The 23859-nt window shown below is 29.5% G+C and overlaps 1 protein-coding gene across 6 annotated transcripts in view; it reads left to right on the top strand.

Moving 5' to 3' along the window:
- The window catches only part of gro (TLE family member transcriptional corepressor groucho), a 246007-nt gene that overhangs the window by 167742 nt on the left and 54406 nt on the right, over window positions 1-23859 (top strand). For 3 of the 6 annotated variants that reach the window (XM_075360889.1, XM_075360853.1, XM_075360845.1), the window contains 3 exons: window positions 4063-4125; window positions 6836-6910; window positions 20376-20408. In XM_075360889.1, coding sequence (XP_075217004.1) covers window positions 4063-4125; window positions 6836-6910; window positions 20376-20408 — 171 coding nt within the window. The remainder of the gene's footprint in view (window positions 1-4062; window positions 4126-6835; window positions 6911-20375; window positions 20409-23859) is intronic. The other 3 variants (XM_075360871.1, XM_075360861.1, XM_075360879.1) reach the window with 2 other exon arrangements.

Genomic DNA, 23859 nt, shown 5'->3' with positions numbered 1-23859 from the left:
AAATAATTTGATATTGTGCCTATTAAGGAAGATATGATTCTTTTTTTTCTTTGAAACCCTGTTCTTCCAACCCCCTCGGCCAATGGTTTGTGATATAAAAAAAGTTAAATAAGTTAGATAAGTACGAATTCAATATTTTACTTAATGCTATTTATTTATGTTTGTTTAATGTAATTTTCTCAGTAATGTTGAAAAAACAAATAAAATTTCTTTAGTTAATGTGAATACATTTTTTAATATTTATTATTATTTTTATTAACTGAATATCCAGGAAATAATGCATTGCAATAATTTCCATATTTTTTTGTATGATAAAAAAAGGTTTGACAGTGATCAATTAGAGATCAGTGATTATTAGTATAGCTAGTCGCTATACTAATAATTTAGTATTGATAAGTTAATTATTAAATGCATTGCACAATACTTATACAGTTTTATTTATATGTGTTTTATATTCATGTAAATGTGTATTTTATTATTTATTATGTCAGAATGTATTTTGCTTTGCTTTTCTTTCAGTAAATTAATAAATTTTTTCAGTATTATTTTATTTTCGATATGCTCACGCCCCCCATTTAGCGTTATCATGTTCCCTTAGGGAGTACATCCCACAGGTTGGAAAACCACTTGTATAGTAAACAATGTAAGATATATCTTATACTATCTTTTTATACTTTTAATACCTTAAATGATAGTATGGACTAATTTTTTTTTCACCTTAAACTGTAAGTCCCTACTCTTTCAGAATGGAATACCTTTCATACTTTAAATGTTTAATTTTATAAAATAAAACATGAATTATTAGTAGCTTGTCTGTGACTGACTCGATTTGGTTTTAATCTGTTCGTTCAGGGTCAGTAATATTGCACACAATATTTCTTACTTTTTACCTTTCTCTTGTGGGGTGTATTTATATCAATATTTTTCAGTTTTGTTTGATCCCACACTCAAATTTTCATGAATAGCACTAATAGCTAACTATTAGTATTTTGTAGTAGTGGTGGTTTCTAACGGTGAAGTTTTTGTTTTACTGGTAATCGATAACAATTTTCCACCTGTATTTGGAAAATTTTGAAAAAAGAAATGATTACTTTAAAATAGAAAAATCATTTATTTGATGGTGCATATGAAATGGTATCTGACATTTGGTGAATCTGGTCGACCAACATGTATTTTCAGATACAAATTTTAATCTAAATAATCACAGTTGTCTTTTATAAAACTTATATTTTATTATTTATTTGGATGTGTGTGTGAAAGACATTAATAATTTACACCACAAATAATATGGAGATGAAAAGATTCATAAAGATATATGCTGCTGAGTGATTAACTATACAGCTTACTTCTGTGCTTAACCATAAAAATGTGTTAAGCTAAAAAATAGATAGACTTTATGTTCAATTTTTCTGAATGTAGAATTTATTTTACGTTTTCATTTTGGCATTTTTTATTAAAACATTAATTAGGAAATAAAAGTTAAAAGTTAGAAATATTAAATTGATAAAGCTGCCTTTAGTTAAAAATAAGTGACACTTGGAAATTTTTTAAATCAATAAGTTATATATATATTATATGAATATTTGTTTAATTCTAAAATCTAATCTAACATATCAGAAGCCTATTAAAAACATTTGTAAATGTTAAACTAAAAAAAAGCAGCTAATGAAATATAAATATTTTTCGGAGTCTTAAAATTAAAAATATTATGCAGAAGTACAGTTCTGGTTTTGGAGAACAGTGTAGGAGATTTTCACATTGTTATGTGTATATATGCATGTAAAACTCTATAACTGAAGTGGTTGTAGGCATTCAACAAAAATCAAGACATAAAAATCTGATATTTATATATATATATATGTATACATATATAAAATTATTGTAATGTTTATTCAGATGATATAAAAGTTTGGGATGGCTTCATATTAGTCTAGACAAAACAGACAAACATGCTTACTGCTAAAAATACCATTTTACAGGAAGTTAAAAATTGTTACCTCAGTTTTGAATCGTATTTTAACTTTTTTAAATAACAGATAGTCATGTGTTGGTTGTTTTTCGTGTAAAATATTGTTTAATATAAACAATATAACAATAAAATATTATTTTTCATGTAAAATAGCCAAAAATGAAAAAAATGTACAAGAAATGTAACAAGAGAAAACTTATATAAGGATTTTTTTTTTACATATAAATTGTTTTAACATTTATTATTAAGTGCAGACATATTTAAGATTTTAATCTTCATATTAGAATTTAACAAAACTACTTATGTTTTTAAAACTAATTAATTCTTAAATATATATAAATTCATATGAATAATAAATCTAAATGAATAAATTACAAGTATAAGATAATTAAACATGATATCAGACTTCTCAAAAACAACTTAATTAAGGAAAAGCCTTCCTCAAACAAATTGTATAACATTTGTATAGAAGTTATTAAAAACTATATATTCCATACAATTGAATTAATTAGATCCATATAATTAAATAGCTAAGAAAAACTATTAAATAGAGAAAATAGTTTTAATAAAATAATTAGTAAAGTAAAAAAAAAAGCATTTGCAGGAATGACAAGAATTAATCACATCTTTGAAAAAACATACATCAACAAACACTACCCTAGATCAAAATAAAATTAATTATTAATTTTTAAAACTGGTTTTGTCTACTTAAAAAGAGCAAAATTCATTTATTGTACAGGAGTGTCATAATTACTTTGTAGTCTGTAACATCTGGAAGAAGAAAGCTAAGAGTGTAGGAATTTTTCATATCTGTTTCATATTTGTTGAGATTACTCCAGACAGAGAAAAAACAAATATATATACACATACATGCATATTCTGTGCCTGTATGATATAGAGAATGTGAATTAATTAAAGAATTTGATGTTATAAATTCACAACAGTAAATAATCTTTAAGACATTAGGGGTGTAAAAAAAGATTACAAGATGAATTGGTTAATCTATGTAATTTTTTACTTTTTATAGAATAAACAGTAGTGTTTGTTACCTATAAATTATATTATTAATACTGTTAAAATATTTAGAAAACTATTAACTGATTAGACGATTCCTTATAAAATTAATAATAAAAGAGAGCCAGCAAAAATTACATAACTTATTTGGCAAAACTGGAACCCATTTATATTTCCAATATATTATATTGGAATTTCCATTATATTTCAATGCCCCATATTCAGAATCAGTTATCTTGCCGGATTTCATTCGTCCATGCAATCTGGATATACTGAGTAAAAAACATACAGCATATATACTTACATAGAATTGAAAAAATCCTTCCAGAATTATTCAGTTCTAAAACTGTGTTTTTTAGTTAGAGGAGATGGGGGGGTCATACAACATGAAGATCTACAAAACTCTTGACGAGCAACATTTGACCAGATTAGTGTACTTACGCTCATATAGTGTAACTATTCAGCCAGAAAATTCAAAATTATATTAAATGATCATTAAAATTTATTAAAATGAATTACAGCAACGTTTATTGCAAAGCAGGTAAATAAAATAAAACGGAGTGAATAAATAGTAAATAAATTTTAGGCAAAAAGTTGTAGAAAAACAATTTCTAGAAACCATGGAATAATCAAACTTTGCAAATCATAAAAAAAGAAAAATATTCATATCTTGCACACACAAAAAATTACGCTATAAAACATGTTAATAAAGTTTTCATATAATTAATGAAATGTTTAATCACACAAATTTAAATTTTTCTGTAAATATTTATTTTTATTACTGTGATTTTTCACATACATTGACTTTAACACTTATTTGAAAAGATGTCTTGGACAATTGTAGAAGCATTAGATTTTAGTATAGGCTAAGTCTATTCTTTCAAAATCAAAGAAAATGTAACACTGCAACAAAATATTTAATAACCTTTGTCACACAGTATACACATAAATTGAATGTTAGTTTGTTTGTACATAATGTTTTATTATATAATTATATGTGAATTATAATTAATTGTATAACTTTGTCAGACTAAGACAAGTAATGGTTTTATGTATTTGTTATTTTTCTTCATTTTCAGACAGAAATTGCGAAAAGATTAAATGCAATAATAGCACAGGTCTTACCGTTCCTATCTCAAGAGGTAAGTAGTTTAGAATTATTTGTTTTACATTTCATTAAAATTTTTACACGAATGATAAGTTTAACATTTCAATAGGTGCAGGTGACATATAAGGTCTGTAAATAAAGTAATGAGACTGGTTCAGAAAAACTTTACATACCGTTATAGATGGACTCTATCACCTTCGAAATAGTTCCCTTGGGAAGTCATACAATGCTTCAAACGGTTTTCCCACTCTTCATAGCAGTGTTGGAACTCAAAAACTGAAATATCCTTCAGATGGTTAGTTACATTTTTGTTTTTATGTTTTGACCTCTTCCAAAATGGTGTCCTTGGAGGTGTTTTTTTAAAGCTGGGAACAGGAAAAAGTCACAGGGACTCAAGTCAGGTGTATAAGGTGATTGAGGAATGACAGGAATGTTTTTCTTTGCCAAAAAGTTATTAATTGAGAGTATAATGTGACAAGGTGCATTGTCATAATGCAGCATCCATTTGTCTTTGATGACTGGTCTCACGTGGGCAACTCTTTTCCACAGTCTTTTAAGAATCTCTCAATAAACATATTGATTTACTGTGTGTCCTTTAGGCAAAAACTACTTACAGATAATTCCATTACAATCAAAGAAACAAATTAGCATGGTTTTGATTTGCTCATTTTTGCTTTTTTGGGATGTGGTGAGTTTGAAGTGTGCCACTCCTTGCTGTGGCGTTTTGTTTCTGGGTTGTACTCAAATATCCAAGATACATCACCAGTAATAACATTTTTTTTTAGAAAATCAGGATCAGTTTCAATTCACTCTAGAAGATCATGACACACTTCCACCCTGTTGCTCATAATTAGTATCACTCATTTTTGAAATGCAAACAAAAACTCGTTTCACGAAAATTTTGTTTACATCTCACGTGACAACAATAAACTAAAAATATTAATACCTAATATAAATCAGCAGTTAATATAACCATATGTTTACTAGAAACTTTACAGTGTTGCCACTTTGGCTGCCAAAAAAACTAGTCTTGTTACTTTATTTACAGACCTTGTATGTCACCCACCAGATAATTTCTATAGATTTATTACTAAAAAACTCAATGAATTAATGAGATTTCATGTAATCTTTGATTAGTCTTTAAACATTTTGTAATAAAATGACAAGTGATTCACATATCTGTTACTCATTTTTTATAAGTTTATTTAGGAACCTATGTTCCTAAACAAAAACTTATAAACTTCACCGAGGTATAGACCTAGGTGTCATTTGCTACCCATGCCACGATTGAAACATGTGAAAGTCGTGTGGGTGACATAAGTTGCCCAACTGTTATAGTTATATTTTTTGTTTATGGTAGGCAAAATCTTCTTCAAGTGTATTTATGTCAGCTACATTCATATCAAGATATTTATTATTCTTTTATAAATAATTGCATCATTACTGCTAAACAGTATCATACACAAATACTCTGAAAGGTTACATTTTCCTGGATTATGTTTATATTTTACTATGATTACTTACACTTTATCATGTATGTTATTTTACTATTCGTAGGTTTATCTTATCTGTATATGTTGAAGTGACTAAATTTGTAAATGTATTATGCAAGTCACATAATATATGTACTATGATGATATATTTTTTCTTTCTGTATTTTTTAAAACATCAATAGTGCTCTTGTATTCAAGTGAGATGTTTGCTTGTATTACTGTTTTTCTAAGTGACTAAATAGTAAGAGAAGGTTATTTTTTTCAAAATGTTTTTTGTGTTTCTAACATATGAAACCCTTTGTTCTTAAACGTAAAAAAAAATGTGATTGGAAAACATAACATTTTTTCAGTTAGTATGCGCTTTGGCTTACAAGAACCTGTTTTGTATATTGCTGCTGTTAAAAGGAGCTTTTTAGCTGGCTGACGAGCTTTCCATCCAGCTGCAAGAAGTCTATTCTAACAGTTATCACATGTAAATCTATCCTGCTGGTGGCTAATTCTTGATTTAAGTACAAAGCTGATAATTTGAATCAAGTTTACTTTTCTCACTACTAACCGATTCTGTGTTGGATTAGTTTTTCTTTTACAGCTACGTTTGCCTTTTCTTTGAGGTGAGAAGAAATCAGTTTCTTTAAATTGTTTTACAATAACATTATCTGTTCCTAGTCCAACACCGCACTCAGAAGCTATTTGTCATGTCATACTGGTATGCCCAGAAGAAGAAATAATTTTTAAACGCTTTGTTGGAGTTATATCCATTATTATATATTTAAGACACAGAATAAAAGATATGAAATTATGATTTTGTAATAAAAAATGAGATAAACCTCCATAAGACACTATTATAACATGAAAATTGCTGAATAACCAAAGAACCAAAGAACCTCATGTTGCACAGACAACTTAAAGAATGGGTATGGTCAAGCTGTGTAGCCACAATATAGAAATTCCCTGTGTTTAGATTAATTTGTTTTTTCTTTTTTTTTAGTGAGGAGAAACTAAATGTGGTGCAGTATTTATAACATATAGTTACTTTCTGTTTCTCAGGTTTGAAAAACTAATGAATGAATAACATTAGAAGTTCATTAAAAAGTCCAGTTATTACTTTAAAACTAACAATCTCTGTTAGTTTTAAGATTTTAAGTGTGACTTAATGTCAAAATCGTTAAATATATTTTGAATGATGTTATTGTATTGATGATTTTGATGGTTATTGTATTTTGAATGACGATGAGCTTCTTATATTTACAGCACCAACAACAAGTAGCAACTGCTGTAGAACGTGCAAAACAAGTAACAATGACTGAATTGAATGCCATTATTGGGGTGAGTAATCCATTAGCTATTTTGTCAATATTTTGTATACATTTTTGATTGCATAAATAGGTTTTTTTAATAGTAAAAATAATTTTAGAGTTATTTATGGAAGTTAAAACTGTGTGTGTGTGTGTGTGTGTGTGCGCGCGCGCCCCGCATGCTCATACACATACACCATATGCAGTATTTATGGTTTGTTGTAGTTACACCATGTATTTTTGATTATGTTTATATATAACCTTATTTTTTTCTGTATTCAGAGATAAGTTGGTTAGAGTATACTTCATAATTCACACATCAATTAAGTATTTTTTGTATTCTAAAGTAGCATCTATTCAATGTTCATAAGTAACTATTAATGCCAACAATATAAAAAAACTGTGTTTAGTATTGTTTAACTTTCTTGAACTAGGGAAATGTTTTATTAAAAATGATTAGTTTACACAAGTTTTTGAGTGTAACTCAATTTATTTTTCACATTTTTGTGAAAGTTGATAAAAACATCAACTTAAAATAAATATTCTAAAATAATAACAAATCAAAAATGTGAAAAATAAATTGAGGTGTTCAAAATAGATTTTTCACTATTTTGAAATATTAACATGCTTTATTGTGAAATATTGTAATTATTTTGCCATTTGTATGCTTTAATGGTTATAATTCCAAATGAAATCATACTTGATAATATCACATTCCCACAACAAGTTTATTTTACTTCTAAGTTTACATTTTAGGAGCAAAAAATTGGTGTGTGTTAGATGGATTTATTAGTAGTATGGAAATAATTATGGAAAAACAACAATTATATAATATTTGATGAAATTAAAAAAAATATGTATATGATTGCATTATATAATGGAGTTATTTGGGAATAGGTCTCAGTAGACCTCCTTGTGAAAAAGTTAGAAAACAAAATAAATAAATAAATAAATAAATAAATTAGTTGAAAAATTATTGGCTGTAAAAATAAATTGTAAAATAAATTAATTGTAAAAATAAATTGTTAATTATTGTCTGTAAAAATTAGTTGAATTTTCAATTTTCAATTATTTGTTTCAAATAAATTAGTTGAAAAGACTTTGTATTTCCTTTTTGTTCTACAACTACATGCTACATAAAGTGTCCAGATTCTGCTCCTATGAGTGATCATAATTCAATTTTGTGTATGTTTCCATTGGTTTCAGACATTAGAAAACAACAGACTGTGTTGTTTTTTAACAGATTTGTTTTTCCATATGAGACCGCCTATTTGGTTACATTTTGTACTTTATATATGTCTGCATATTCAACAGTTTTTTGAGTATGCGCCCTTTTTGGAAAGTTAGGATCTAAATAATATTTTTTTTGTTTTTAATTTGTCATGCCTGAAAAAGTCAAAATGTTTGTGCTCTGGAGACAGAAGGCAGACATTTTGGTATGTTGTAATATCTTCTTTCAATTTATCCTGTAAGTACAAATAATTTTTGGGCGATTAACATATTCACTTCTTGTATAATCAGAAAGACAATCAATCAAGCCTTCAGTTTTGAGAATTTCAATATATGTGCTACAAAATAATTTTCTTGATTATCTATCCAAGACTTCCTTGTATATGCAAATCCTGTTTACTGGAGGGTTACATCATGTGGAGGATTCCTACCGTGGATTAAAAAATAAGTTTACTTCTACTAGATAAAAGAATTGATTGGGGTTAAGTACGCTGAATGTCTCTTGCTTTAACTACGTAACTTTATTTCTCTCTTTTATGTAAATATATAATAATGCTGTACTGTCATGTGTACTGGGTTTACTTCTTCAGTATAAAATCAGCTTTTAACAGGTTAGAGCCCTGCAGAGGGATATTGCATGATTTGGAGACCAGTTACAAGAATGTTTGGACATGTGTGTCTCTTGCAGAATTTTTCTCCTGCAAAAATTCATATGTTCAAAAAAATTCTCAAGGGAACTGTATGTTTAGAGAATTAGGGCTGTACTTGTAATTTTTACTTTCTCGTCAGTTTCAAGTGGTAGGGAACAAAACAGGTTCTTATGTCTTTGGTTCAACTTCCTTATATGCTAGAACTTGTATCTACCATATCTGTGTCTATTTCCAGAAGAATTTTGAAACTGTGCCCTTATTGGTAGAGCTAGGTTTCATGTTTTTTACTTTATCTTTTATTTCAGTTGACAAAATTCAGAACAATAACTGACAAAAAACTTTTTGTTAGCTGTCAGAGTTGACAAAAAAGTCCTGTGCTCATTATCACATTAGCTGATCTACAACAGTACATCATATAATTTTATAATAATGTTGAAAAGTATCTTCAAATTGTATTCATTTTTATGGCACCGCTTCTTGCATGTCTTAGTCTATGAAAAATCAATAACCTCGCAAGGCATCCTTAAGCGTCCAAAAAGATGAAAGTCGAAGGGGACAAGATCTGGTTGTACAAAGAGTGTTCTAGAACCTCAGAATTCAACTTGTTGATGGTTTGAATAGTGTGACGAGCTGTGTGCAGGTGGGTGTTGTCACGTAATAACAACACTCTCTTCGACAATAGACCTCAGTGTTTGTTGCGAATTGCTGACTTTCAGTATAGACCCTTTTGCATCCCAAAAAATGGTTAGCATAACCTATCCTGCCGATGGGTCAGTCTTGAATTTTTTCTTCATCAGAGATCCTAGTTGTTATCACTCCTTATTCTGATGTTTTAATTCTGGCTAATAGAGTTGAACCCATGTTTCATCACCGATGACTATTCTGCTCAAAAATATATCATCTTCCTTGTTGAAGCGATCGAGTAAGTGTTGGCAGATGTCAGCACATTTGAGTGTATGTTCTGCAGTAAGCTGTCTTGGTACCCATTGTTTGCAGACTTTATAGAAGTTGAACTTGTTGTGCATGATGTGGTGAGCAGAACCATGGCAGATTGATGGTAACTCGCGTATTCGCCAGAACCATCTTTCAAGCTTGCTGAATCTCGTCATCCGTAATGGAGGTTGATGGATGTCTCACTTCCTCTTCATGCGTCATACTTGTCCAGTCACTTTTAAACTTTTTGATCTATGAAAAAAACACTTTTATATAATAATGCACCATCCCCATTTTGTGATATAAGTCTGTAATGAATTTCAGTCCCTTTTACACCCTTAGACTAGAGAAATCTATTCATTGCTTGTTGTTCCTGCTTGGTGCAAACTGCTGGCTTAGTACATGTACCATTGTAATATTCAGAAGGCAAATGATGTGACCAGGATCAAATTTCGCACATGTGACCATAGTTGTAGTACGAACTCTAAGTACATATGCACAGATGGACAAACTTAAGGGGCTGACTCGAAATACTAAACAAAAACTTTATGTAGACAAATGTCTCTTGCTACATTTTCTGTCTGTCATTTTATGTTTTTCGATAAAAATTTATATTTTAGGAATGAATTGAAGTGCGATGAAATTAGTATGTTTTATTAATTTTTCTCCGATTTAGATTCTTCACAGAATTTGTTACAAAGTTCTGTTTGTTAACTGATAGTACATTATTTGACGTCAAATCTAAAAATTTGTGTTTTGACTTTAATTTTATTTTAGTTTTATGTGACTAAAAATATATTAGAGATACAATTCTGGAAATATCTTTTTCTTACAATTTTCAGTTTAGATAACTTACAAGCACATTAATTTTTTACATAATTAATGTACAAAGGTTTGTATCTCAAAGAAAAATTCTTTTAATAGGTTTAACTTGGAATCAAAGCATTTCCAGACCTATATTTATATGACCTTTTTTCCTATTTTTTAGCCCTAGAATCACCTCCCAAAAATGTATTTCGTGGTGGAATTCATTGAATATATGTAATCTAAGACTGTACTATAAATCTATACATGTTCCCTGGAATACATAGAGAATTTTCATGTGATCTTATGTCTGGAAGCACTTATTTTTCTGTTTATTAGCCACTTTGTATTTTTGAGATATTAATTTATAACTTAAGATTAAAATATTTTAATGAAATTCAGTGTAGAACTGACATTGTCAATGAAAAAAAATAATAAATACAAAATTTTTCAGTTGCAAATTTCAAAATGGCAACCATATTATTTTTTAAACTATAAATATGTGTATTACAGTATGTATTACTGTATGTTTTTTAGATTTTTATTGCATTAAAAAACATTCATTGTTCATTTTAATATGAACAGTGATATTTTAATTTAAACAGTAATTTGTTTAAATGCAGAAATCATTGGAGCAAGTCAGTCAATTACGTGCCATTTTTAATCATGCTACACTAACTTCTGTGATAATGTCGTTTTTATTTGGAAAGTTCCAGATTGGAATCCAGTTAAGGCATGATATTTTTTCTCATTCTGCAAATATTCAGAATTATATATATATATATAATTATATATATGTTATACTAGCAGACCCGGCAATGCCTCGCTATTGCCGGGTCTGCTAGTATAACATATATATATATATATATATATATATATATATATAATATATATATATGTTATACTAGCAGACCCGGCAATGCCTCGCTATTGCTAGATTTGAGTATGTATAGATTAAATGAACACAACTTTTAGTTGTGTTCATTTAATCTATACATTTTGTTAATGTTTGATAAAACATTAACAAAATGAACATTATGAAACTTCACAAAATTTCCTTTTCCCCATTTCCCTTTCCTTTTCCCCATTTTCATTTTACCACTTTCCCTTTATCCCATTTCCCCTTCTCCTTCCTTCCACCATTTCCTTTTCCTTATTTCTCTTTCTCCTTCCTCTTCCCCTTTTCCTCCTTTCCTGTTTTTCCTTTTTTCCCTTCTTCCCTTTCTTAATTTTTCCCTTTCTCCCTTTTCCCCCCGCGCGTAATTCGGTCCAGTAGGTTTTTAGTCTATAGCAGACACTCATATCGGAAACATTGAAATGGAATCGTAAAATATGTAGTATAGTGTGTGTTGCTTTTACATCCAACAGATAGCACTTTTTTTAAAAAAAGCATGTTTTTTACCTGTCACAAGTGTGACAACTTAGGTATATAAATAGTTGGTATATAAAAACATGCGTGTATTCGAATGCAACATTGTGTAAAAATTTCAAAACAATCGGTGAAGAACTTTCAGAGATTAAAGATTTTGAACAAATGAACATTTACATTTTTATTTACATAAATGTAATAAATATTTGTTCAAAAGTGTCTGTAAGGATTGACAAAAATGATGTAAAGGTAGTATGAAGTAATATTTATTAATAATAGTAATGTTATGAACTAATTAAACATCATATCTGAAATAATTAAATATTTTTTGATCAAATAAGATAATGATTTGTAATTCTTATTTATAAAAATAATACTTAATTAATTTAAATAATTCTCCTTTATAGTAACAAATAAAAACTGAAGTCAAGAAAAAAAATGGTTTTTGCATCATCAGTTATTATTACTTTTTTTTTAGATTGAAAATAAAGTTAATTATTTAATATATAATCATTTTTGTTACTAAAAATTCATAATTTACACTTCATTATTATTTTAAATTGACTTATTTCCTGTTTCATACATGTTTTTCTTAGCTGTTATTATTTTTGCTTTTTTATGATTATGATTATTTGTATTTTGATAATTTTTTTTATCTTTTTTATAAATGTAAGTTTGTTGGTTTGTTTTTTTTAGTTTGTACAACCATTATAGTTGGATATTCAATTATCTCCTTTTTATTTATATTTTTCGTTATCAGTTTACTTATTTTGTATGCGAATGTGTGTTTTGTTTTTGTTGTGTAGTGTAATGTGCATGATTTAAAAAATATTATTTAAATTTTCTTTTGAGTGATTATTATATATATTTTTTTTTATCTTGTAAACTTCATATTACTAGTACTGTTGTATTTTTGTTTGAATTTTTGTTTATTACATTTTTTTGTAGTACCAGAAGTTATATATATATTCTATTCATATTAACTATGTTATTTCATCATTATTTGTATGTGTGTGATTATCAATTTTATTTTATTAATTTCTTTTTAATTAGAACATTACTGAGTGAGACAAAAATAATTATGAGCAATGATGCTATTTTCATTAAATATTATCAATCTTGTTACAATTTTTTTCTGTTTTTTGTCTGGTTTTTTTAAGTGTGTAAAATTGATTACTAATGAGAAAGTGTGTTGATTAGTTTAATAGTGTAGGTTCCAGTATTAATTACTTGTATATTTTACATTCACCGTGAAAGTGGAGTTTATAATTTTGTTTTCCAGTTATATGCAATTGGATTTAAGATCTGATCTAATTTTTGCAAACATAAATTAAGCTTATTGATATCATCCCCTAAGCTTAATACGTACATTAGTGACATTTGTATTATTATTATTATTGATATTGCAGTAAGAAAGATTCACTTATAAACATGTTGTAGTTTTATTTAATTCTTTAAAAATATACAGCTGCCCTATTAATGCTAATTATTTACTAAAAATTAAAAAAAGCATTAGAAACATTTACTTTTCATTTACTCTAATAATTAACCATGTTGTTTATACCAGAAGGCCCCTGGTTTTAGAGGATACCTTTTCTGATCTTTTGGAAATATAATTTTTAGATGCTCGATTAAAATTTTTTTTTAATATAATCGGCAAAAATTTATTGAAATAATTCAAAGAACAGTGTAAGGCAATAGTATCGTAACCTTTGTTTAACTTTGAAGCTATTTCAAGTAGAGGTGTACAATTTTTAGAACAATTTTTGAGTGTATTATTCAAAACTGTTTATCTCAACTGTTTATTGTCAATAAACAGTTGAGATTATGGTAAAGTAAATGTTTTAGATTTGTCTAATACAATTCTAAAGGACAATTTAAAAATATCATTGTTTTTAATTAGATTTCATATTTAATAAAAGAAAAAGCAAAATTTAATGCTAAGAAACCGTTTTGAAAAAAATTATTAAATTAAAAATATAATGGTTAAAGATTATTAAAAATTATTTGTTTACATATTGTTTTATTAATTTTAATTTTTATTGTCATTATATATGTTAAAAATAAATGTGCTGCATTCACATATGATAATTTGTTCTTATAACAATAGATAACTATTATTTTTATACATTTATAACATGCATGTCACACACACACACCAGTTGAATATATATATAGTTATACATGATGTTTATATTACATAAACTAGTCATATATACATGTTATATGTATATAGTATGTATTTAATGAGTACACAAGTACATGATGTATTTGTACGTTATACGAGAGACTATCTCTAAAGACCGTTTCATTATAAAAAAAAATTATTCTTAAAACTTTATAAATATTTTTTATTTCTCTTAAACTACATACCTTATACTACTTCTCTACATAATCACCACATGAATTAAGACATTTATCGTAGCGATACACCAGCTTCAATATATCCTCGTCGTATTCTTCTGCCACCAGTCCATTTACCCATTGATTAACAGCACTTATAACTTCATCGTCATCCGCGAATTGCTTACCACTCAAAAATTCTTTAAATTTCCCAAACAAATGGTAATCAGAAGGAGCTAAGTCCGGACTGTATTGTGGGTTTTTCCAATTGTTCTCAGTAAATCACGTGTCGAACCCGCAACATGTGGACGTGCATTATCGTGCAGCAGGACGATTCCGTCGGTTAGCCGCCCACGTCGCCGATTTTGAATGGTGCGCCGTAACTTACGTAGAGTTTTGCAGTAGGCTTCTGCATTTATAATCGTTCCACGTGGCATGAAATCAATCAGCGGTGTGCCAAACCGATTCCAAAAGACTGCGGCCATCAGTTTGCGTCCAAATGACTGTGGCTTGACCTTTGTCGGTCTGGTTGGTGATTGAGAATGACGCCATTCACTTGACTTTTCTCTTTAGCGTGTAATACGAAATCCTTATTTCATCGCCGGCAACAATTGAATTAAGGAACTCATCGCCTTTTTCTGTGTAGCGCATCAAAAATTTCAAAGCAGATCTCATTCGGATTTTTTATGACGTTCCGTTCAGACGTGCGGCACCCATTGTGCATAAACCTTTCTGAAGCCCAAATGGTCATAAACAATTTGACCTATAACAGCTACAGATCTAAAACATCAGGAAAAAGAAGGCCCAGGTCGGTCGTTGAGCAACGATCTTCTGATTTCATCATCGACGCATTTCAACAAGTCCTCGGTGATTACCGAGGGCCTCTCCGAACGTTCTTCATCGTGCACCTTAATTTTGTTATTTCTAAACCTTTCACACCATTTTCGGACGTTTCTTTCATTCATGAAATTATAACCGTGCACAGCAACCAACTGCCTATGAATGTCAGTCAGCTTAATGTCTTGATGGTTTAAAAAACGTATGACTCCACGTATTTCACAGTCGGCGGCAACATCGATTTTCCTGTTCATTTTATAATATTATAACGTACAAGTAATCAAAGATACTACAACGCGACAACTTACGGACAACAATGAAGTGTGTACATTACTAGCGTGGCCATGAACGACACAGGTTCGCCAACCTTTTGGAGAGAAATTTTCCCAGCGGTCTTTACTTTAGAGATATTTCTCGTACGAGGCTCGGGTATTAAATTTTGCACATATATGTGTAGCATGGGAATGAAAAGATATATGGGAACGAAATAAAAAATGAGTAAAGTGCAATACCTTATCTACAAAATACAGTATTGTTTATTCAATATAATTCCGTTTACACTGATACACTTTTCCCAACGTGTGACAAGTTTTTCCATTCCATCACTGAAAGATTCTGGTGGTCTTTCTCGGACCCAAGTGGCCACAGCTTCTTTCACCACATCGTTGTAATGATTACCTTTGAGATCCCTCTTGAGATGAGGGAAGAAGTAGAAGTCGCAGGAAACCAAATCCGGCGAGTATGGCGGATGCGGAATAGGCTTAAACTTTAGCTCACGGAGAGCCATCAGAGAGTTTACGCGGTACCAATCATGCACAGATTTTATGGTAACCCAATTGCTCGATAATGTGGCCTAAGTCAATAGCGATGCGTTGCTGAGTGATTCGCCTATCACTTTGAAGCAAGTCGTCCACCTCCTTTCGATGTTTCTCGTCAGTCACAGAAACTGGTCGTCCGCTGCGAGGTGCGTCCTCAGTTGTCGCTTTACCAACTTCACATTCGCGAAATTTCAATTCCCACCTACTCACAGTACTCCTGTCAACAGTTTCACTGCAGTAAACTGCTATTAAACGATAAAAAATATTCGTAGGATTCATATTTTCTACTGTTAAAAATTCTATCACTGTGCGCTGTTTTAACAGTGTTGACATATTGGCCGCCATACTCGACTCCATTTTAACTGCTACTGAAAAAAAAAGGGTAAACGGATTTTAACGCATTATCGCAGGCTTGTAGAGGCGGATTTTAGCTATCATGTACTGCCACGCCCAATTTGATAGTATCTTTTGTCTCCGTGTAGCACGCTAGTGTGCAAAATTTATCAGCCGAGCCTTGTATATAAAATGAAAACTTGTAATATTTTTATTTCTTAAGTTTTGTGAGGTACGTTGAAAATCTCAGTTTATAAATTATTATTTTTACGTCTGCAAGCAACATCCATAACATATATAAATAGCTACTCCAATACAATTAACAGTTTGTATCAAAGTAATAATTTAAGTCAGTAAATAAGAAATTTCAGAAATTTATAGTTCATATAGTGCTCCATATCCAGGTTATTGAGCCATCTCTTGCAGCTGTTGAGATGATTGCCAGTTCGCTGGGGTAGCTTGGTTACTCCTGATATTATGCAGATTGCCAATTTTTGTCATTGTCTATCTTTTTAGTGTGTCTGCTGTTGATCCATATGGAGGCTGTGTATTCTTCCTCCAAAAAACCAAAGCCTGATTTGAGGTGAGGATATTATATCTACATGTAAAGTTGTAGATGCTTCCTATGTTGTTCCTACCAACTAACCTCCGTTAAAGACACTACTGGTAAGGAACGAAGCAGGTGGTGTAGCAACCGGACACGCTATGATGCCAGGATCTTCTCCCCTTGGGGGGAATCGAGATGTTCGCCAACTTTTGAATGATATTTATTCGTGTTCGGATTTTGGTAGCCATGTTCTTTATATCCTTGTGGTCAGTTGTCAGTCTAATGTAACAACTAGGAATTCTGGATTTTCTTTGTACTTGAGTACCTTCTGATGTGCAGTTTTGGTTTCGTTAACTGGCTGGTAAGATGGGAACACGATACGACCATCTTAGTGTTGTTCATCAACATAATATTTCTGATTATGTTAATTGTTGTATTTCTATTGCCTGCAGCATAATCCCATTAAAGCCCATCAGGGCAAGGAATGGGGGGGGGGGCGACCGGAATAGTCACAAGGTGGGTGTCTTCCCCTATGGGGGTTGGGATGCCTGCAGCATAAAATTTTTGGCCATCTTTTTAGATGATAAATTTTTGTGTGATGAATAAATCGATCTTGTTTGTAACAAAATCGAACCATTTGTTTAACTTTTTGGCATTTTAATCAATTGTGTATACAATCATACCATCATTGTTAAATATTTATTATATCTACATATACTTCTGTCTAAAATATAATCTTAAATCTTGGGGCTTCTTGAAAAATATCACAGTGAATTTTCAGGTTACAAAGGTGGACTGTCAGATTTTTGGTCAGTTGTCATAGATCATTGTTTAGTAATAAAAATCGAATGTTTACAAGAATTTGTTTCTACTACTACATTTCATGAATGTTCAATGTCTACTACTCTCTGTAACTACAAGAAACTCAAACAAACTCTTAAAAATACCACTTTGAGCTTTATTCCACATAATAAGATTAACATTTATAAAATACATTATCTTGATACAATGTAATGATGTTAGTCTGAGAAGGAAACTAAAAATGAGTAAATCTTTTCTAAAACATGAAAAATACTGTTTAAGAGCAGTATATTTCATACTACTACTTAGGTACTTGCTTACCAGATAAATAAGTAAAAACAGTTCGCTTACAACTTGTTACAGCTGTGTAATTTTAAAATAAAATCCTTTGAACTTCGATTTAATCTTAGTAACATTACTCTGTTTGTTGTTATAATTAATGTAGCATCAAAAAATTTTTTATTAACAGACAGTTATCTAGATTTTCTCTTGGAGTAGCATTGTATCTTATTCTGAGCAGTATCTGTAAATTGTTAAACATTGGTAAATTATTAGATTAAAGAACGATTTAGTTTTATTCTGCTAAAATTGTTAATACAAATTTAAAAAAGTGGTTCTAAAATACTACTTCTTACAATAGACATGATTGTTTTATCAATAACCGCTTTACAAATTTTTAAAAGTATCAACAATGCATTTATTTTCCCCAAATTTGAATTGAGTATTAACGTAACATCTTGTTCTGCAACAAAAACAAACTTAAATTTAGTTTCTCAAGAAAAATCCCAGTCATCAAACAGCTCTCATTTTAGGCAGAGTAATTTATTTGCTGTTTAATTACTTGCTGATGAAACCTATTGATTACATATGCTAATCAGTCACTTGCAGGGTTGAAATGCTCAATTTTCATATTATTTTTAAAATAATAGTGGTTTTTCACCAGTATCATTTTATAAGTTTGTTTTCTTTCATCCTGTATGATCAGACATTCCAATTTCTGCCAAAAAGACTGTAGAGAAGTATTTTAACTTTAATGGCTGTAATATTTTTACCTCTAATGGATTGTAATGTTGTTATACATATGATGATAGAATTGCCTGCAAGCCTTTATACAAATTATAAATAAAAGTAGCTCAAAATTGATACCCGTTACATGGTCTGTTCTTTAATACAACCAAGTTCATTAAATACGTTACTTTTAGTAATTATATGAAATTTTGTTAAAAAAAGAAATTTGTTAAAGACTAGTTAAGTATTTTTTAATATTGTTAAGTACTATATTTTTATTCAACTTTTTTATTTTATCTTCAGCAGTTATATAAAAAAAAATCAAATATTTTGCTATTGGGCTTTTGTCAGAACAACTGCTATTTGCAGTATTTAAATTTCTGTTATTTCACTGTTGGAAAACATACTGAATCCCTTTCCATCCTTACCAAATAGATTTACTTATCATTAATTTGTATTTATTCTTTGTTAGCCATTCTTTTATCTACCATTTTGAAATCTTCACTACCTTTTTGAGATATTCTTCATAAAACTTGTAATAGGTTAAAAAAAATAAATGTTTGTAGATGTTTTTGCCTATGTATGCCTCTTTTACGTCTGTTAGATGTTTTTATATCTTGTGTTATCCAGTTTAAATATGTACTATTGGCTGTTTTTTAAAAATCAATTCTTTAGACAATGCTGGAAACAAGAAAATTAAAAAAAAACTGAAATAAAAACTACAGTACTTTATATGTTTCTGTCGGTCATGGTTTGCTTTGTTTACTTATTATTAACTGACTGAATGAAGTAAGTCTGGTTTTGATCTTTCGACACTTCATCTGTTAGTGTTTATGATGCAGTTATGACTATCCAATTTTTGTGAAATTTTATTGCAAGATTATGTGTAATGATTTTTCTTAAATTTTTCATTTCAAAATGGTGGCGATAGGTAATTATGAGGAGTAATTGAAAAGAGTTTTCACTTTCAGTACTTGCTAACTGCGTCATCATCTTTTAGATACTCCTTGTACTTACCACTTTGTAGATATTAACTTGATTATATGGTCATTGATTGTATTGTAGTTAAAAAATAGTAGGCAATCATTCAGTGATATCTAATGGTCCTAAAAACAATGCTTATGATATTGCTAATATAGTAGGATTAATTTAAAAAAAGTGCTTAATGCTTCCACAAGCTACTGTAATTGGCTCTTCCATTTTGTATATTTTAACTTTAATTTTAAATATTCAGTTGTTTTGCTCTTTATATTCAGTATAAAAAGAGCAAGATCTGTTGTTCAGAACTTTAAGTTTATTTTAAAATATCATGTTATGTAATTGTGTATTGTAAGAAAAATTCATTAATTATTATGTAAATATGTTAATTTATTTATACTTGATTTTTATTAATATTGTACATTTTGTATTTATTCATTTGTCAGATTGATTTGGTATAGTTAATGTATCAACAATGACAACAATCAGTGATTGTTGTCATTCTATCATTTTCTAGTTAATCAAGAATAGACTACCCTGTTAATGAAGCATTTCTGATAGAGCAATGGTAATTAAGTAGAATGGAGAGATACAAAATTCATGCAGTTCTTCTACATAAAAGTTGCCTCCTTATTTTAATTAACTTTCAGTTGGAAAATATATTTGTATTTATATAAGTGTGTACTTAATTTATTGGTTATGGGTTATGTTGTACATTCTTTGCACCTTGTTTTATTAGTTGTATCTTTAGCATATACATATGTGTATAGTAATTAAATTTGCGTAGCTTCTAGTTTGTTGGTTATTTTTATTCTTCATTATTTTATATTCAATATTTGTTTCAGCAACAGCAGCAGCAGGGCCTTCAACAACTTTTAGTAAGTTTACTTTAAATAAAATGTCACTTTATCTATTTCTTATATATAACGTGACCTTATTTTAGCCTTTTAAAATTGATTAATTAACAACCCAAACCCCAATATAAAAGTTATGTTATTTATTCATTTATTATTATTGTATTTTTAACCTATATTAAACTTAAAAATATATTACATTCCTGTATTAATTATCCCTGCATTGCTATATGTTTTTTAAGTTAAATGATTGTATAAATGTTAAACTTTACATTTAATTCACTTTTTAGAAGTGGTAACTTTTGTTGGAGCTCTCATTTATATAACTGTGTTGGTAGGGTTTATTCTAAAGCACATCTAAAAAAAGATATTTATAATATTGAGTTTAAAAGATGTAAGCTTTGTAGGTCTCTAGAATCGTGGACCATGATTAAACAGTGCACATCTGTAGCCTGGGTTCCTTCAAAACTATGTGTTTACAAATGTGTCTCAGAACTCTTATTACAAGTTTTATAAAATAGAAAATCAAACGACATTTTTATAGTTTCAATTGCAATAACTCCAACAGTTTGTTTAAAAACAAAAAAAACAACTTATATCAAACAAAATCTTTAATTTTAATTTTCAATTTTGTAGCCAATTTATTTAAGACCTTTTTCTTAAAATAATTATTTCTTCTAATGAACATTATTATTGATTGGTGTAAAAGAATAACGAAAACACATAAAGCTTTTTACTAGTTTACATAATGTTTTTGTAATTGAAAAAAAAGAAACTTATAAAATACAAGTTTTTGATTTATGATTGATCTTCATGTTCTGATTACACTGTGGAACAAAACAGAATTTTTTTTGTCTAGGAGGAAAAATACATGATTTTGATAGTATTTTTTCTCCTGAATTCAAATATGATATTGGTTTTCCATCATGCAAGGTTTCCAAGAGACAGGCATTTATAATTTCAAACATTTCAGTACTTTTTGCATTCTTAACTACACAATATTCAAACATTTGACTCACGTAGAAAGTAAGAAATGATGGTTTTCTGCTATATTTCACCTGTGGAGCATCCCTCTTGATGCTCCAACAATAATCAGCCAGCATATTACAATTCTATTTGCTTTGATATCTCTTTTCCATAGCTGCAATCTCCTGATGAAAGTGTTCCCCGTGCTCATTGCACCCTGTGTCAAGATTTTCTGGGAAGAAATCTAGGTGTGAATGCAGAAGTGTACTTTTAAGGACATATTACACCCCGAATTTTTATAAGATGTTAACAATATCACAGTCATTTCCTGCCTTTCAATTTCCCAATAAACTTTTGAGTAACATTTTTGAATGCTTGTCAAGCTCCTTTCTCCAGTGGATTCAATAGTTTCTCAACTTTTCATCATGCATTAGTGATCATATTTGTGGCCCTACAAATATTCCTTCTTTAATTTTTGCATCACTAATTTCAGGAAACTTCTGTTTTAAGTACCTGAAACCAGGAGTATTGTCCATGGCCTTGACGAAATTCTTCATTAATCCTAGTTTGATATGCAACGGAGGTAGATATGCTTTTTTAGGATTACACAATGGGTCATGTTTCACATTTTTCTGTTGAGGAATGAGTGACTCGCGCTTAGGTCATTCTTTTCTAACAAAATGGTTTTTTCTGTCCCTACTATCCCATTCACACAAAAAACAATAGTACTTTGTGTAACCAAGCTGTAGACCAAGAATAAGTGCAATTACTTTCAAAACCACAAATATTCCATTCATACACTGCATATTGAAGCTTTTCCAATAAAAATTTTAAGTTTTCATATGTTTCTTTCATACTAACAGAGTGAGCCACAGGTACTGATGGAAATTTATTGCCATTATGCAGAAGCACAGATTTTAAATTAAATTTAGAGGAATCAATGAACGAATGCCATTCTGTTGGGTTATGTTCATTACAGTGTCTCCATAAGAGAAGAAATGTCATTACAAAACACTAAGCCATTTTCTTCAGAAAAATATTCTTTAAATTCAGAATGACGATCACGATAAGTACATATCTTTGTATTCTTTTGAAGAAGATTCCATCCTTTTAGCTGGGAAGCAAGCATTTCAGACTGTTTTTTGGATAACTTTAAATTTCATATGAGATCATTAAGATTTTCTTGAGTTAGTAAATGAGGCTCAGATGAAGTGCTTTGTTCAAAAGTTGTATCACCAGAATCTGTTTCTTTTTCTTCCTTACTTCCATCAGACTTGGCTCTCTTCATCTAATGTCACATGTTCTGGTAGCTTTGGTATGGGCAGTTCTTCACAGTGTGGAACTGGTCTCATTGCATATTGTAAGTTAGGGTACACTACTGTATGTTTTGATTTTGACGTAATCCTTTTAATGTTAGTTAAGCAGAAATAACAGTCAGAAGAGTGTTCTTTGTGTTCCCTCCTTATTATAGGGATAGCAAATGGCATTTGGCGAGTACCATTTTTCCATGCAGTGAGAAGCCTAGAACACGATAAACAACAGATATGTGGGGCCCAGGCCCTTGTTTGGTCCCCAACTTTACACCCAAATTAAAGTTCATAACAATTTTTTACTACTGGAGTAAGGTTTCGTCTTTGGGACTTGAGCGTCACTTCACCACATACATAAAAAATTGTTAGGATGATTTAAACAAACTCTAGGCATTTTGTAACTAACAACTAATTAAAAGAAATAAAATTGTAAATATGTAATACACAATAATTCAAACACATAAAGCACACAATAATGTGTTTACTTATTCTACCTCACAACTGGCAACGTTCTGATGAATGTGTGCTACACTAGATCACATTTGTACACGTTTGTCTGTCTGAACCTGCACAACAGTAGCAGTGCTACCCTTTGAGTTAGCTCATTTGATTCCACCATATTTATAATGCTGTAGGAACTTTTACTTGGCAATGGACAAATGAACAAAACAATTTTTTTTAATATTTAAAGAAATTAAAATAACAAAAAAATGTGGGTGATGGAGAAATTTTGAATACATATTTGAAAACAGGATGAAAAGCTGCATTAAGTACACCTGTTGGTACTCGTGAGACAAAAATCATGTTGACCAGTGTTATTATATGTACTTAAGCTGCCAGTAACATTTTTTTAGAATTGAGCAAAATAGTTCTCCATTTATTTACATGTTAACTTCAGGGTTTATTGATATCGCAATGTGTCACATTCATTTATGTGCAAAAATGAAAACAAAAATTGGTTCATAAAAAAATATTAAAATTGACATCTTGAAGTAATTCTTAATGTGGTGTTTTACACCTTGTTGAACTATTGCTTATAGACTTACTTTAAGATCAATAAAACATTTGACTTACTTTAATTTAAGCTCTTTCATGAAAAACATTTTTTTTTTAAATTTAATTTATTGTTTTTTCATTTATCTTTATTGCATACCATATACTGACATTTAAACTCTTCTTGGCTAGTGCTATATGAGCAT

This window comes from Lycorma delicatula, chromosome 1, assembly GCF_047948215.1.
Source record: "Lycorma delicatula isolate Av1 chromosome 1, ASM4794821v1, whole genome shotgun sequence".
In the NCBI taxonomy this organism is placed as follows: domain Eukaryota; kingdom Metazoa; phylum Arthropoda; class Insecta; order Hemiptera; family Fulgoridae; genus Lycorma; species Lycorma delicatula.
This window is presented reverse-complemented; position numbering and strand designations above follow the sequence as displayed.